This window comes from Nannospalax galili, unplaced genomic scaffold (assembly GCF_000622305.1).
Source record: "Nannospalax galili isolate Female #2095 unplaced genomic scaffold, S.galili_v1.0 scaffold171, whole genome shotgun sequence".
In the NCBI taxonomy this organism is placed as follows: Eukaryota; Metazoa; Chordata; class Mammalia; order Rodentia; family Spalacidae; genus Nannospalax; species Nannospalax galili.
The window spans coordinates 3,460,367-3,477,614 of NW_008329362.1; the positions used below are offsets into that span (position 1 = coordinate 3,460,367).

Below are 17,248 nucleotides of genomic sequence, written 5' to 3' on the forward strand. Positions count from 1 at the left end.
ATGCACCAAGCACCATCTGACCAGAGTATGTGGACCCTGCCGTTAGGAGCCTCTCACTTTATTGTTACAGTGTATGTGTACTAGAGCTCTTTTTCTTCTTTAACATTTCTCCAATTTGCCACTCTACATTGAAATCCATCTGAATTCAAGCTCTTCAGAGCAAAAGTGCCCTTTTGCTAGTTCCTTCCCCCTCATTCCCTGCCTTTTTGTTCAGCATGTCCATTATATTTCTCAAAGGCACAGTGGAAATGTACAATTCAGGTGGGGATGGTGCAGGCTGTTCAAAAATGATTGTGGAAATTTTGTATTTTTAAAGCTCTATTTAAGGGATCTTAGGGGTATGGTCTCTTTTGGAGCTCTTAATTGTACTTGTCTGATATATACATCATCTTTCCAATTAAGTCAACTTTGTCCTAGTTTTTGAGGTAATGAAATTGGAAAATAATAAACACTTAAATATATTCCTTCAAAGATCCATAAAAAAACACATTTTAAAACAGTGAATTTACAGGAGTGGCTCATGATAGAACAATTACATAGCATATATAAAGCCCTGGCTTGGTCCTCAGCACAGCCAAAATTAATGTAAGTAAATAAGGAAAATAAAAGTATGAATAAAATAAAGGTGAGGTTTTAAAATAAATTTAATGATGAAGAAACCAGTGTATTAAGATATCTACCTGAGTATGAAAAGCAGACTAGAATGTTCTTATTGATATGGACTTAAATGTGTGTATTAGATGAATTCAGCTATATTTTTAAAATATTTTATTTATTATATTTACTTGATATGTATGAATGTATGCTTGCATGTGTGTAAGTGCACTCATGTTACACAATGCCTGTGGAGGTCAGAAGAGGGTGTCAGATCCACTGGAACTGGAATGATGGATAGTTAGTTGTTAGCCACCATGTGGGTATTGGGAATTGTACTCGGGTCCTCTGCAAGAGCAATCAGTGCTCTTAACCGCTAAGCCATTTCTCTAGCCCCATCAACTATATTTTTTAAGAATAAATAATTTTTTAATTTAAATTGTTCTATTAAGAAAATAAAAGTATTTTCCATCTGCAGATTCCACACTTGACTTCACACTCAGAGATTCATTTCTGGAGTCCATCAGCTTCTAAGAAAATGCGGAAATAGTGACTTTTCTGTCTCTCTTGCAGCATGTAATTTTGAGTTATTTGCCAAAAAATCCAAAATCTTAGAGAAAAACTCTCATGAACTGTCGAATGCTTGGCATATACAATTCTAATAGGATTTTCTTTTTCTTTCTTTTTTAATTTAATTTTTGAGAATTTCATACAATATATTTTGATCATATTTAGTTCCTCTCCCATAGCTGCACCTCCTTGCCAATCTCCTACCCAATTTCCTATCTTCTAACACATAAGTCTACAGAGTGAGGTTTGTGTCTCCATTTACCCACTGGGGTGGGCTCATCCACTGGAGCCTGATTAACCTACCAAGAGTCTTACCTTTAAATGGAAATGAAGGACTCTTCCCCTCCCATCAGCCTTCAGTTGTTAATAGTTCCTCAGGTGGGGTTGGGTTTCTTACCCACTTCATCGTACCTATGCTGAAATTTTGTCTGGCTTGAGCTTACATGGAACTTGTACATGCCATCACCATTACCATGAGTTCATGTGAGTAACTGACCAGCTCTCTAGAAAACTCTCTTTCTTTGTGGTCATCCACCTCCTTTGACTGTTACAGTCTTTCTGCCCCATCTTCTGAATTGATTCCTGAGCCTTGGGAGGCAGAAGTTTGATATAGGTATCCTGTTTAGGGCTAAGCACACTGCAGTCTCATATTCTCTGCCTGTTGACCAGTTGTGAGTCTCTATGGTAATTACCATCTCTTGTATAAGAAAACTTCTCTGCTGAGAGTTGAGAGATGCATTAATCCATGGGTATAATGACAAGTCATTAGGAGCCAGTTTAATGCTATAGCTATTTAGCAGAATAAGAGTATTAGGCTTTCTCCTATGGGTCACCGTATTTAAAAGTTTATTTTCCTTAGAAATTTACATTTATTTCATGCACTATAGAAGTTCATTACCCTAAAATTAATTTTTCTCTTAATATGTACTTTTCATATTTTCAGCAGATAAAATTAGAGTTTTGCAATAAGTGGGAATTTAACGTTAGATTCACTATGGTAATCTGTTACAACTACGTTTGATTATATGTACTCTTGCTAGACTTTGAGGAAAAGAAAAAGTTGTTTCTTATTCAGCTTTTGGTTAGCTGGCCCAAAATGAATAAATATACACAAAATGGAAAGATTTTAATTCAAATCTTATGTTGTAAATGCAGTTTTCCTGAAATACTGGTTATTAATTGAAATATGAATTTTTGTTAAATTTTCTTGCATGATCAAGTCAATAAGCCCAGTTTGAATAATGAATTAGTAGAATTTTGAATTGTGTTAAATTTTGAATTTCTAAGAAATTGTTCAGGAATTGCTCTGTGTCTGTAATTGGATATAGCCTATATTCACTAGAGGTTAAAGAAGTCTTAGGGTGCTTTTGGTCACCAGCTGGGATTATAATAATCTAGAACATTAAGTGCACAATGTGAGAAAGAATGCCTTCCAGGGAGGAGCATTTCTCAGGGGCATGAGTGACCTCTTTAGTGAGAGGTGCTGCAGCTCTGGTGCCTTCTGAAGCTCCTGGGCCTTCCACCATTTTGCCTAACTTGTGGGATGCAAGGAACTTGCCACCTTTGCAGACATGTGTATTGCTTTTTGTCCAAAATGATAATTTAATTGTATTTATTTGTAACTGTGTCATAGAGCTTTGTGGCTCAAAGCTCTATAACTATAAATGTTCATCAGAATTTCCCTTCACTCATGAACAGATCTCCCTTTTGGCTTAAATACAAATAATGTTTTCAGCATATCTTATCCATGAGCATTCCAAAATATATTTTAAAATGGTCAATGTGTACTCTTGTTGAAAATTAAAATGCTACCTATTACCATTATTATTAGCAAAGTGACATATTTAAAGTAAAGTATGCTATTAAATATACTTGTGTGCACAGAGGGGTGGGGCTAATTAATTGGTCTTTTTTTTTTTTTTTCTGTTTTTCCTCTAAGTTATCTGGAAGTATTTTGGATGTATATAGTGGTGAACAGGGGATTTCTGCAGTTAATATGGGTCTTACAAGTGCTTCCTGTCCCAGTAGTTTACCAATGAAAAAGGAAATTGCAGGTAATGTTTTTATACTTTCATCTTTTAAATTTTTGTCAACTTCATAAGATATGAGTGACATATTGCCAGATCGAATAAAAATTTAAAGTACAATCAGAATAGTGAAAAGGGAGAAGTTTAGAGAATGAACTAATCATTTCTTAATGATAACCAGGCAGTAAATCAGTGTCATTTACAGTGTGGCTGAGTGGTTGCAGAATCATAGTAATTGCCCATGTGCTGTTCATATGCATGGAGCTTCATGCAACCTAGGTTCATTTTGATATTGATCTATCAAAGGAAGGAACTTATTCTCTGTATGAAGAATTTGGTTGAAAACAAAAACGGGTTTTTAAAACATTTTATAGATATTCAATAGACATATTTAATTTGTAAATTGCGAAAAGAAAAAATCTCAGTTTTTTTTCAGTTTATTTCCAAATCCTCATAACTTGAAGGAATTATATGGACATAGTCAAATTCTTCCAAATACCTAGATAAGAAAATCAAAAATCGGGTTAATTTTCCAAAATTGTATGGCTAGTTAGCAACAGAAATCAATTAATGTAATTGTATGATTTTTTGGCTTATAGTTACCATGTTAACTCTTTTCTCTTTTCTCTCCCCTCCCCTCCCCTCCCTTACCCCCTCCTTTCCTTTCCTTCCTTTTCAATTCTCCTTCCTTCCTTCCTTCCTTCCTTCCTTCCTTCCTTCCTTCCTTCCTTCTTTCCTTCCTTCCTTCCTCCTTTTGCATGTGTGCCAGGCAGGTATGCGTGAATCTGTGTGTGTGTGTGTGTGTGTGTGTCTGTCTGTCTGTCTGTCTGTCTGTCTGTGTGTGTGTGCATGGATGTGGAGGCCAGAGGTTGCCCCAGGTCATTTTCTGAGAGAGAGTTTGTGGCGTTGTTTGATATGAGTGTCTGAGGTATGTAGTTAGTTCCGATTCTTTTGATGTAGCAATCATAATTATTTAGGAAGAAATTAGGCTAATTTCTGAATCTGAAAATTCTGAGAATAATAAAAGTGATTGAAGAGATCAATATTTTCAATGTAATATGCCTGTATAAGCATCTCATTAGTCATCAGGCAGGTATTATAATGTATTCATTTTACAGATGGAGAGCCTGAGGCACAGATTTCTCAATTGTTCACATCGCTATTAAATGGAGAGTCAGAAAACAAATCAAAACTACACCAAGGCTTAAAGTATTTGCCACTGCCTTTTATTTAAATGTTCACTGCTCTAAATGCCTTACTATTTGGCCTAAAAATATTATTACACTATTTTAGAACAAATAATAATATTGTACTTAGGACAAACAATAATATTGTATTTCTGAGCATTGCCACACAGTAAGGTTTTCATGTAGATCTAAGCTGGGTTTCAATGATTTTTCTCTCACTCAGACACCAACACTGGAGCTTTGGCAAAAGAGAGACAGAAGAAGGACAACCACAACCTCAGTGAGTGCTTTCCTGTTTCTCCAAAGAGAGCTAACAAGAGCATGGAATGGTCTCTTTGATCCTTCATGCTCAGGGTGAATGTGCTTGAATGAAATGAGTATATTTGGTTACATTTGAACTGTGTTGTGATTCACCAACTCCTAGATTTAAAGAAATAAAATGGCTATAAAAGCTACACCATTCTGTCAGAAACAAGTCCAAATTCCCACTTTTCAGTATCAAGTTGCTCTTCCTTTCCTAATGGCATGTTATCTGAAAGGCACTGCTTATGTTGTAATATTGAATTTCTCGTGACTTCTGTAGGTTAATTTGACTCTGATAACCAGTCACACAACATATAGAAACATGAGTGAGAGAGGTTAATTAGCAGCAAGACCAAGGTTTAAAGTGCTTGGTCATGGGTTTAGTGCTTAACTATTTCAACCTAGTGAACTCTAAATGAGTGGGAAGCTTTTTTTGTTCTCAGAGACAAGTCACAAACAGAAAGAGTAGCAGAATGAAAGTGAAAAAGAGTGAAGCCCTAAGGCAAGACGCTAACTTTCTCACATACAATCGGCAAATTGATTCTGCCTGTGCCTTTGAAATCTGTATCTGTGCCTAATATGCCTGCTGCATCAGACTGGTAAGGAAAGATACCCCATACCATTATGGGGCACAGTCATTAGGACAATGATCTTCAGATTCCCTTATTTTAAGGGGCAGGACAGATAACTTTGATTTAGAAGAAGAGATAAGAGGAATATGAGTGGAGAGAGCTAATCCTTGGTAAGAGTGGTACACAGAGGACTACAGCATTCTCCCTTAGTGAACTTGTTAATGATTACTGTTCTCCCTTCTCTCCTCTGTATAGAGAGTTCATCAACAGGCGATTTAATATAAAGTATGGTAGGTGTCTGGTATGTGCCTTGTCAGTGTTTTAGAACCTTGATTCTCTTGGTAAATCCTCTTGCCTTCAAGTGGCATCAATATTAAAATTTTTGTATCATAGCTTTTATATAAGACAAATATAAAACACTTTAAAATATGGAACCTGTGAGAGTATTACAAAACTACAAAGGAGGTTCTATTATCAGATGTCTAAACATGAAAAAAGTTGTAAGTCAGATTTGAAAACGTCTATCCTTACTAAAGCCTGGAAGGCCAGGAGTGAATTTAGAATCCTCAGATTGAGTTTGGCATGGGAATATCAATACCAGCCCCATTTTGTAGTCTACTTTCTTTCTCTTCTCTATGTTGTGCTGTAAGTGACTTTATACCTGAGTGAACACACCACTCCATAGATATACAGCCCTATAAACATCTGCCCTTTGGCCACACAGAACGAGGGGTATTATCTACCTCCCTTGTAAGAGTAGAGCCCAGATAGCTGCCTGCACTGGCTCTGATAATGAGCTCAGGACATGAGACTGGAAATTCCTTGTTCAAGTAAGCCAGAGTGCAATTCAGCAGGATTCTCTTGACCTAGGCCTGCCTTGCTCTGTGTAACCAGAAAATGCATAAGGGTCCTCTGAATGTGCATCAGAGTAGAGATCTTGTTTGCCTGGAGTTAGGGAGAGGATTGACTGAATATGCCTAAAACCTAGCAGAGAGCAAAAATTTGGAATTCCTTAAAATATGACACTTTATAAAAAGCTAGCATAGATATGAGCAATGTTGGGGAACTCAAGTTGTAATTATACATTCAAAGATTATAGGTAGACTCTAAGGGGAGTAGAGAGGTTTCTGATAGTATGCACGAGGTGAATTTAGATAAAATGTTTCTGAAGAAACATTATATTGTTCACCTATTTTGAGATAAAACCATGAATTTTCTTCATGTTGTATATTATAGAAGACAGTGTATACGAACATAGACTCATTAATAAATTCTCACTGTAAAGTGCATATGTATTTTTTATCAGTTTTATTTTATTTTGCATAGTATTATTTAGCTCTTTTAAATATTATACTTAAGACAGTAGAATTAGTAAAAAGGGAAAACAAACTCAACAATTGATTATATTCTTTTAAAAATATTGTTATTTGAGACTTTCACAAGATATATTTTGACAATATTCAGACTCCCTCCTACATCTCTACTTCCAACTTATTGTCTCCCTGCCCCTGACTTCAGGTCCTCTATTATTATTTTTCTGTATTTAAAGGCCAAATCAAGTCTAATCTGTGTTACCAAATGCTCTTGGGTATGAGTCTATCACTTGGATATATTCTAATTTTAATGTTTTATTTCTGAAGATCAAATCAGTTCATGGTACTTTGCTTTGTAGACAAGGTTCACTAAGACAATTTACATTCTTTGGTGGCTTCATTTCACATAGTATATATTAGTTGTTAGTCCCTGAGTATTTTAAGCATGTTATCTATTGCAAAAATATTACATGTAAGTATACATTGTGGTTCTTGATATTAGAATATAGATTACTGCTCTTAGGGTCAGTATAAGAAACTCATCATATAGCTGACACTCAGTGAATAGTTACTGTATATCTAGTTACTATATATAAAAATTATTATAAATAATGAATGAATACAGAAATAGAAGAAACATTATTAAATAACTTATATGTTCAGTTCTCAGATTGTTGGCATTATTCATGTAATATTTGCCTCATCTAAGGACTCTTCAGAAACATATATACTGGCTCTACTAAAATCAGAATTTCTAGATATGAGGTATAAAGCTGTGTAAGAATTCTTCCAGATAAGTCTGATGCAAACCATTTTGAAAATCACTTGTCTATATGTTATCGAAAACTTTAAACTAGAAAAGTAGGCCCAGAAAAATGATTCAAAGGGTAAATACCTTGCTACCAACCCTGATGACTAAGTTTGATCCCTAGCACCCATACTGTGAAAGAAGAGTACTAACACTCACCAGTCGGTTTCTGATCTCACAGGCATGGGGTGTCATGCATGTGTCACACACACACACACACACACACACACACACACAAACACACACCATAAATAAATGTTAAATAAAGAAAAATAAGCTAGTAGTCTAATTCACACATGTCTATTTTTTTAAAGCACATTCTGTATGGGCTAAGCTCTCTGGAAATAAAAAATTGACTCAGATATGACCCTAACTTCAAAGTAGTCATTGTTGACTGATCACACATACTTACAATGTGTTAAACATTAAGAGGAGGGTATGAGAAGGGTAGATCATGGTGTATGACCTCAAGAGTTTACAAGAATGGAGTGCTAAAATGTGTATGTGTGCAGTAAGAACCAAACAGGAAGCATATGAATATGTGTGTGTGTGTGTGTGTGTGTGTGTGTGTGTGTCCATCATTCTTAGCAAATGTAGCAATTAAAAAATAAAAGTGTTTTGGGACAAAATATTTTTTAAAATATTATGAATTATATACTCACCATTCTAGTATTGATATTTTGCTATTAGTATAAGATGTATTTAAATTTTTATCTTATCTTAATTATTTTATCTTATTATTATTAAAGTACTATCTTTTGACTAATTGGGGTTATTTTTCCTCATTGTTTTTAAAAGATTATTAAGTTTACAGCTGACCAAAAGTGAATTGTTCTTTAATGAGAATAATCAATAATATTTCTTCCTTAATAGTTGAAAGAAGAAGAAGGTATAATATTAATTACCGAATCAAGGAGCTTGGCACTCTTATTCCAAAATCTAATGATCCGTGAGTTCAAAATCATTTCTGCAGTAATGTTGTAGTTTCGATACCCCCACAAATGGGTGGAAGGGTAAAGGGGAGGATGGATCAAGTGGCTAGGAAAGTAAGCATCTTATAGAAAAAGTAATGTTACCGCTGGCCTCACTTTAAATATCTATTTCTGAACATAGAAAATAAGTACATTAGTTTTCAATTTATAGTGGCTGTCTGTATATTAACATAATTGACAAATTTAGTAACAGTGTCCCAAGCTATTTATGATACTGAATGGGATACTCAATTTATGACAATAGCATTTCTTCCAACTAAAGATTTATATGGACATTAAAGTTAATTTGTCAGAATTTCAGATATGCCCAAATTCTGGAGATGCACAATTTAAAAATATGGAGTTGTAAAAACCTGTTGATTAATTCCAACCAGGTTTTGGTGGCATACAGAGTCAAATGTGGTGTTTGAGGTTGTAAATCTCAAGAAATAATTAAAGTTTCAAATTAGAATGTGGGATGTTTGTACAAAAATATTAAAGCATGATCTATAGCTTCAATGATGATTTCAAAATGACCTCTCCAGCACCAGCAATTATCTAGGATCCAAAAATGAGGATGTTTGATGAAGTGATACTTGTGAGAATTAAATGCACTTTTCCTAAATATAATTTTCATTCTAATTTAAGCAATTAGATTCTGCATGATAGAAAAAAAGGGGACTATTTTTCCTGATGAGGCTACTAGACATACACAGCATGAAGAATGTCATGGCAGAAAAAAACCAGTGTAGAACTCCGAGATGCTCAGGTCTAGCTCTGACTCTACTGATCATCATCCAAATACACTAAATTCTCAAAGTGCAGGACTCTTTTTCAAAAGAGAATGGTTCTGGAGCGATGGCTTAGTAGTTAAGAGTGCTTGCCATTCTTGCAGAGGACCTCAGTTTGGTTTCTAGCACCCAGATTCATCAGCTCACAGCAACCTGCAGCTCCAGCTCCAGGGTATCAGGCACTTGCACATCCACACACATACCCACACACAGGTACATACAAACACACAGACACACACACAGACACACACACAGACACACACACTTTAAATATGAAAAAACCCTTAAAAATCTTTTGAAGAGAATAACTATTTGTCTTTCCTATATAATTATTTTAGGTGTATGTGACTATGACTATATTATATATAATATATAATTATTTAAGGTGTATGTGAATATATTATAAAGATTATTTGGGGCTGGAGAGACGGCTCAGTGGTTAAGAACACTGGCTGTTGTTGCAGAAGACCAGAGTTTGAATCCCAGCACCCCCATGGTAGCTAACAACCATCTGTAATTCCAATTCCAGGGGATCTGACTCCCTCTTCTGTCTTCAGTGGGCACTGTATGACATGGTACACTTACACACATGCACTCATAACACTCATAGACATAAAAACAAATAAATAGATTCTTTGAAGGATTATATTGCTTATATTTTATAAATGTTTTGATCATTTGAAGATTTTCTGGATTAACTCATGTAGCTTAAGAGATGGCAAGATTTTCCTATAGATATTATATATACTCTATATTACAGTTATTTAACTCTGCCACTGTAGCCCCAATGCAGACATATACTATATGTAAATGAGTTAACTTGCCTGTAGTCACTGAAACTTGATTAATAAAAATACACTGTGAGCTCTCATTTATCTGATCTAGACTATGGATAATCATTTTTATCACAGAATCACATCTGAAACAAGATAGTTGGGAAAACATCACAATAAGCATTCCTTAAGTTTCTTTTTCTTCATTATGAATCTCAGATCCTTGAGTCCCAGAAAGAAGGGCTGTTATTTATGTTGATTTTATTATGCTATAAGTAGGCATATCTTGCTGGAAACATACTGAACAATCAAATGCTGGATAGGACTATATGTGAATGAATGGTACGGGCAAAGAAGCCTACTTATGTGACATTCCAAAATTCTCAACACTAAATGCTGCTTTTGTGCATTTCATTCCTTGGCTAGCTGTGGTCTCACCTGTCATGTCAGTGTCCTCTGAGGTTCAGCAGTGAGAACCTCATGGTTGAATCTAGAATCTATCATCTTAAATCTTATCTCAGTGGATTTCACTGGGAAGTAGTGCCTAGATCTACAACCTTGGGAACAACTATGTATTCCATGAAACAATTTGGATTCATCTTTGGAATTTCAGATGTTTATATATACAATTTAAAAATTTCAGAAAAACATTAGGGAAAGAATGTAAGACTAATGCAGAGATGGCAAGATTCTGTCCGAAGACAGCAAGATGAGTAAGACACAGCATTACCGTGCTAGGGCAGTGAGGACATTAAAAAGCCAACTTAAAACATAAAAGTGTCAAATAAAATTATTAGTTTGAGTGAACAATTTCAAATGACTCTGTTACACAGATGACATCCATTAAAATGACAAAGAACCATTCTTTGAAAAAAAAGGAACCAGCTAGATGTGATAGTTCACATCTGTAATTCTAGCATTCAGGAGGCTGAGGCAGGATTATCATGAATTTGATGACAACCTTGGCTATGTAGTGATGTCTAGGCTAGTCTGAGCTACAAAAAAAGACCCTGTCTCAAAAGTATATACTTATAGATAAATAAATATATATGCTTATTAAATCACCACTGAGAATCTTTAGGAAGCCTGTGATATAACTATTAACCAACAACCAACCAAATAAAACACATCTAGAATTTTTTTTATCTTAGCCACAGCTGGCCTGGAACTCACTGTATAGACCAGGCTGGTGTCCTTCTCAGAGATCTGCCTGCCTCTGCCTCCAGAGTGCTGGAATTAAAGGCATACATCACCATGCTAGGCAGATCTAGAATTTTTTAAAAAAGAAAGCACCAATGTGTTACATATCACATTGGGCAGGATACCAAGAGTGCATCACGTAACAAAATAAGGCATGCTTTTTTATCAGATGCATTTGACAAAAAAAAGAGAACCGCAGGTTTCTAAGAACCAATGAAATGAGTGAGGAGATCTAGAACTTTCCTTCAATACTGCATGCTCTTGGGCAAATAGCTCCGGGAGTGGTTCAGTTCCGACGACTTTTCAGCACATTAGGCTAAGCTTTAGGAAGGAAACTGAGGGTAATACCTTGAAGATGCCGAAGTCAATAAAGTTGCCATATTTATGTAACAAAACATTCAAAAATTTGCATTTCCTTGTAGAATAAAATTGTGGAGTTAGAAGAGAAAGTATACTGGAAAAACTTTAAGAAACATAATTTGGGGGCTGGAAAGGTGGCTCAGCAGTTAAGAACACTGGCTGTTCTTGCAGAGGGGCAGGCTTCGAATCCCAGCACCCACATGGCAGCTGTCAGTTGTCCATAACTCCAGTTCCAGGGGATCCGACAGCCTCTTCTGTCCTCCGCTGGCATTGCACTACATGGGTGCACTTGCCCACATGCAGGCAATACACGCATACACATAAAAAAATAAAAATAATAAAATATTAAAAAAGAAACATAATATGAGAAAATACAAATCGGACATGTCTTGATGCTTCCTGTATTTTTTAGTACAAAATTGTACTGCTTTTAAGTGATTGTGTGTACCTCAAGTGACAGCTGATGAGGGATTCTCTACAGCTTTGCCTGATGGAGCACCCACAATTTTCACCTTGGTGCTTCATATTTTATTTTCCTAACTTCATATTTTTAATTCCTCTTCTACCAAAAGTTTTAAGTTCTTAAAAAATTGCTTTACAGAAAATGAAAGGGCAACGTCATATTTTTCGTTTAGTCATGGCTTTATGTTCTGTGTTTTTATCCTACCATCACATTCTTTTAAAACACTTTAATGCCACGGTACATGGACTTATCTTGGAAAAGAGGAAAGAGCTCTTTAATATACAAGGACAACTCAGTTCAAAACATTTAAATATCAAAGCTGCAACTATTCAAATTCTGTCAAGGGCAGTGAATTTTGAAAGCAGTCTAAACGGCATTGGGTCCAATTAAAGTGTGGTATAGTGTTATCTGTCACCATTTTAGACCTAAATAAGTAGTACTTTAAGGTTCAAAGTTGGGTGGGATGGTCTTTTGCTCTTAAAAACACTCTTATTTTTGAGAATTTCATACACATATACAATGAAGTATGATCATGTCTTGACCCCTCCTTTCTCCACTTCCGGTTTCCCCCATCCCCAGTTCTCTCTCTCTCTCTCTCTCTCTCTCTCAGCCCAGTTATGCTGCCCATATGTGCATGGGAGTGGGGACAGGTCATTTTCTTCTTCCTTCAAGTTTTTCTTCCCAAGTGAAGAAATGAAACAAAATTAAAGTTCCATAGATTCCTATTATTAATAAGAGTTTCAATGTAGAAGGCCACAATAGTTCTCAATTATAGATATTCTTTGGTTCAATGACCAAAATAGCTTATTTTTTCATACCTCTTGAATTATGAGATAAATCCTTAGAAGTAGGATGATCCCAATACACACAATTACCCTAGAAACAGAAGTGAATCATTTTTAAATTCAGCAAACGCCGGCAGTGGTTTGGTTTGGTGCATTTCAGTAGATGATTGTCTAACCAGACCTCAAGGCACATTTTCCTGGGCGGTAAAATGTATCTTCTTTTAATTTGCTGCTGCTAATGGCATGACCACCTAACCTGACTTCCAATGATACATATTCAAATTCTAGCTTTCATAAAATGTATATTCCCACATCTGTTATTAACTTATATTTTGCATAGATTATACAAACTAAAAATGTATGTTTTTAGACAATATAAACTAAAAATATCTATGAGAAGATGTGAAATTTTCCTACATAATTACTTTATATTATATTTAAATCATTTCCTGGGGCAGGAGAGATGGCTCGGCAATTAAGAGCACTGGCTGCTCTTACAGAGGACCCAGGTTCGAATCCCAGCACCCACATGGCAGCTGGCAGCTGTCCATAGCTCCAGTTCCAGGGGATCTGACAGCCTCTTCTGACCTCCATGGGCATTGCACGACATGGATTCACTTATATACATGAAGGCAATACATTCATGCACATAAAATAAAAATAAAAAATTAAATCATTTCCTGGGGCCCGGGGAATTGCTCAGTGTGTAGTGATTGCCGTTTGAGCATGAAGTCCTGAGTTCATATCCCTAAGACCCACATAAAAAGTGAGGTGAGGCATGCTGTCCTGTAATTCAGTCACTGGGAGTTAGAGACAAGAAGATATTTGGGATTTGGTTGGTCAGTCGATTTAGTAAAATCAGTAAACTCTAAGTTCAGTGGGAGACCCTATTTCAAAAAACTCAATAAATAAGTGTTGGACAAGGAATAAAAGATGACACTGGATGCTGACTTCTCGCCTTTGGAGGCAGGTACCTCCCTAACACACACACACACACACACACACACACACACACACACACACACAATACACACACACAGGCACACATACAGGTACATACACATAGGCACACACACAGATAAACACACATACATCTAATCTAATGACATTAATTTGAAATTTTGTTACTATTTTATTACCACTTTAATTAATATTTACTAATTAGTTCTCTTTTTAAATTTTTATTATTTTTATTTTATTTGTACACATGTATTGCCTACATTTAGCTAAGTGCACCCGTGTTGTGCAATGCCTGCAGAGGACAGAAGAGGTCGTCGGCTCCCCTGGAACTGGAGTTACGGACAGTTATTAGCACCATGTGGGTGCTGGGATTTGAACCTGGGTCTTCTGCAAGAACATCCAGGGTTCTTAACCGCTGAACCATCTCTCCAGCCCCACTAATTAGCTCTTAATCTCAGTACATATTAACAGTTCTCATACAGCATTACATTCATTATTTTTTCTGACATTACAGTAATTAACTTCTTTCATATTTCTATATCAATATTTCTCCAATATTAAAATATTAAAAAGATTGTGTATACCAAAGCTTAATTGAGAAAGATTTATTTATTCACCTCAAGTATTTTAAATATACAAATATTTAAAAATAACTTTTAAAATCCAGCTTTAAAAACATTGATGTCATTTGTACAGAACAATTGGTCAAATGGTTTAAAGTCTTACTCTATTGCGTAAAGTGATGTTGCCCACCTCTGCTATGTTCCATAATCACTCAGAATCACCATTTGGGAGAGAATTTTTTTTTCTTAGAAACAAAAGCAACTTTATTAGGAAATAGGCTAAAAGATTGGTACATTTGAAATGATCTTTAAAAATTTAGGCTTAAGTTGTCAGTAATGTACATTTCCTAGTTCATTAATGCTGAAATACTGCACATAGATTTTAATCTTAGAGTTAATAATAAAAGCAATTTTCACTAAAAATATAAAAACTGTAATGGTAGAATCATGATATTGCATTTAGCTCTCCCACAGAAAGCCACTTTATTACTTTCTTTTGACACTTATTTTCATTCTGGGATTAATTTTACTATATAAGGGCTTCTTAACTATTCTATTAAAATTTCTATTCAGAAGCAATAATATCTAAGAGTGAATAATAGTCATGTAAATCATTATTTCATATTAATGTAAAAGATTTTGTAAGTTCTTATGAATTCTGCTGACATGCACAATTGTGAAAAGGTTATCTCTCCCTTCTGCAGTGATATGCGCTGGAACAAAGGAACCATTCTAAAAGCATCAGTGGAGTACATCAAGTGGCTACAGAAAGAACAACAGAAAGCACGAGACTTAGAACACAGACAGAAGAAATTAGAGCAGGCTAACCGGAGACTTCTACTCCGGATTCAGGTCTTTATGGAACTCTTACTACGAGCTGTATGAGGAATATTTCTGTCACTGGTTTATTCCTTGCTCTCACTTATTCTTTTTCTTATTAACACTAATTTTTCCTTGGTGAGATAAGTTTATTGTCTTTTAGAAGTTCATGAACCAGGTTGTTTGAATTAGATTTGGATTAGAAACCGAAGATCAAGGTGACTTGAAATACATATATTATGAATGAGAACTAATTACCAGATGCAGAAAATAGAACTCATTTCTTATACACATATGATATCCACCCCTAAAATCAAAGTATACTGTTTGTTTCTGTAAGATAATATTGGATACTAAATTTTCCAACCCCCTTCATTTCTTTAGTAACATTGTTATGGATTTCTTTACCGCGAGACATTTATGAGTTTACGTTGTTACTTCTCATCTATTTATGTGACAAAATATTAAAATATAGGCTTTTATTTTTGGTTTTTGAGACAGGGTCTTCTTGTAACCCCAGCTTGCCTGTAACCCTTTACGTAGATTAGGCTTGCCTGGATCTCACAGAGATCCCCTGCCTCTGCCTCCTAAGTGCAAGGATTAAAAGTGTATGCCACCATACTCAGCTAATTTTTATTTATTTTTAAAATATAGACTTTTAGAACCTCTCTTTCTTTTTTAATGCAAGTATGCATATAGTTGGGTAAAGGATTTACTCTGTTTCTATGAAATAGCCTTGAGTTGTGGCAAGAGATTAACCAAGAGGAATAAATGGAAGTTTTTCTATTATTTTTGTATCATGGTATTTAGTCTGAACCACTAGGACATTGTACGCCATGAATGAGTTTACAAGCACCAAGAGGAAAAGTATTTTTAATCTAAGTGATTTTTCAACCCTCATAAATGCAGCCGATTGCTTTATTCATAAAAACATTTAAGTTGCATTACTCCTCATAGTTATTTTCTTCTGCTTCCACTTTGATCCCTCTAGTGATGTCTTCTTTTCTAATGCATTGTTTAATAATGATTCTTATTGGTAATTGCAGGAACTAGAAATACAGGCTCGTGCCCATGGGCTGCCAACAATGACTTCACTTGGCACTGTTGATTTAGGTGCACATGTCACCAAACAGCAAACCCACCCTGAACGAAACTCAGTGGACTATTGCCAACAACTGACTCCATCTCAGGGGACAAGCCCGGAGTTCTATGATCAAGCTATGGCCTTTTCTGATCCATTGTCTCACTTCACAGATTTATCATTTAGTGCTGCTTTGAAAGAGGAACAAAGATTGGAAGACATGTTGCTGGATGACACAATATCCCCCTTTGGAACAGACCCGCTGCTCTCTGCCACTTCCCCTGTAGTTTCCAAAGCAAGCAGTAGAAGTAGTTTGAGCTCAGAGGATGGTGACGAGTTATAAGACACAAACAGACTGTTTGTCAAATAGGAAGCAGCTCCATCCTGGTGCTATGCAATTATGATCTGTATTTCATATGTTGCTTTGGCTTAATTTTCCGAAAGGACTATATGGTCCATGAAAAAGGTGATTTGAAGTGATTAAAGAATTCATGGAAAGAAGAAACATGCTGTTGAAGAATTATTGAAGCTCAAAGTAATGTTTTCCCCTTTCTCAACAGAATCCAAATTTACTTAAATTTCATTTTCCTAGAAAGAGGCACAACCAAAGACATGGCCCTGAAATGATGCTTTGAAAACAGTGACATGATAAGCTACTTGAAACTGATGTCCATAAAGAGACTGCAATATATAATCTCCTCTTATTCACTTCTATAGTCTTGTCACCTCTTACAGCACCCGTTTTTGAGAATCAAAACCAACAAATCTGGTGATTATTGTTTTCCCATTGTCTGGTGGACATATGTAAGGTGGAAGTCTTGTTGGGAAAAAATCACACAAAATATATTTTCTATCACTTGTACTTGAAAACTCAATCATAATAAACATGAGAATTTTCAAAATAAAGATAAAAATATTATTTTCTAAAATGAAATCTTGACTCCTTTAATCAATCCAATTAGTATTTATGTCTCTGTGCTTTGTTCACTAAAAGGAACACACTGGGTAATTTTCTCTAGAACATGATCCTAAATTTTCATATAAATATTCATGTGTGTCGTGCAAATAGGACAGGTTATTTTATTTGTGTCATCCCTCTGATTTTCAC

The 17,248-nt window shown here is 35.4% G+C and overlaps 1 protein-coding gene across 1 annotated transcript in view; it reads left to right on the forward strand.

The window, feature by feature from the left end:
• Positions 1 to 17,003, forward strand: part of Tfec (transcription factor EC) — a 77,761-nt gene extending 60,758 nt beyond the window's left edge. The window contains exons 3-7 of the mRNA XM_008837315.3: positions 3,104 to 3,218; positions 4,602 to 4,658; positions 8,248 to 8,323; positions 14,945 to 15,092; positions 16,106 to 17,003. Coding sequence (XP_008835537.1) covers positions 3,104 to 3,218; positions 4,602 to 4,658; positions 8,248 to 8,323; positions 14,945 to 15,092; positions 16,106 to 16,483 — 774 coding nt within the window. The 3' untranslated portion in view covers positions 16,484 to 17,003. The remainder of the gene's footprint in view (positions 1 to 3,103; positions 3,219 to 4,601; positions 4,659 to 8,247; positions 8,324 to 14,944; positions 15,093 to 16,105) is intronic.
• The last annotated feature ends 245 nt before the right edge of the window (positions 17,004 to 17,248 follow it).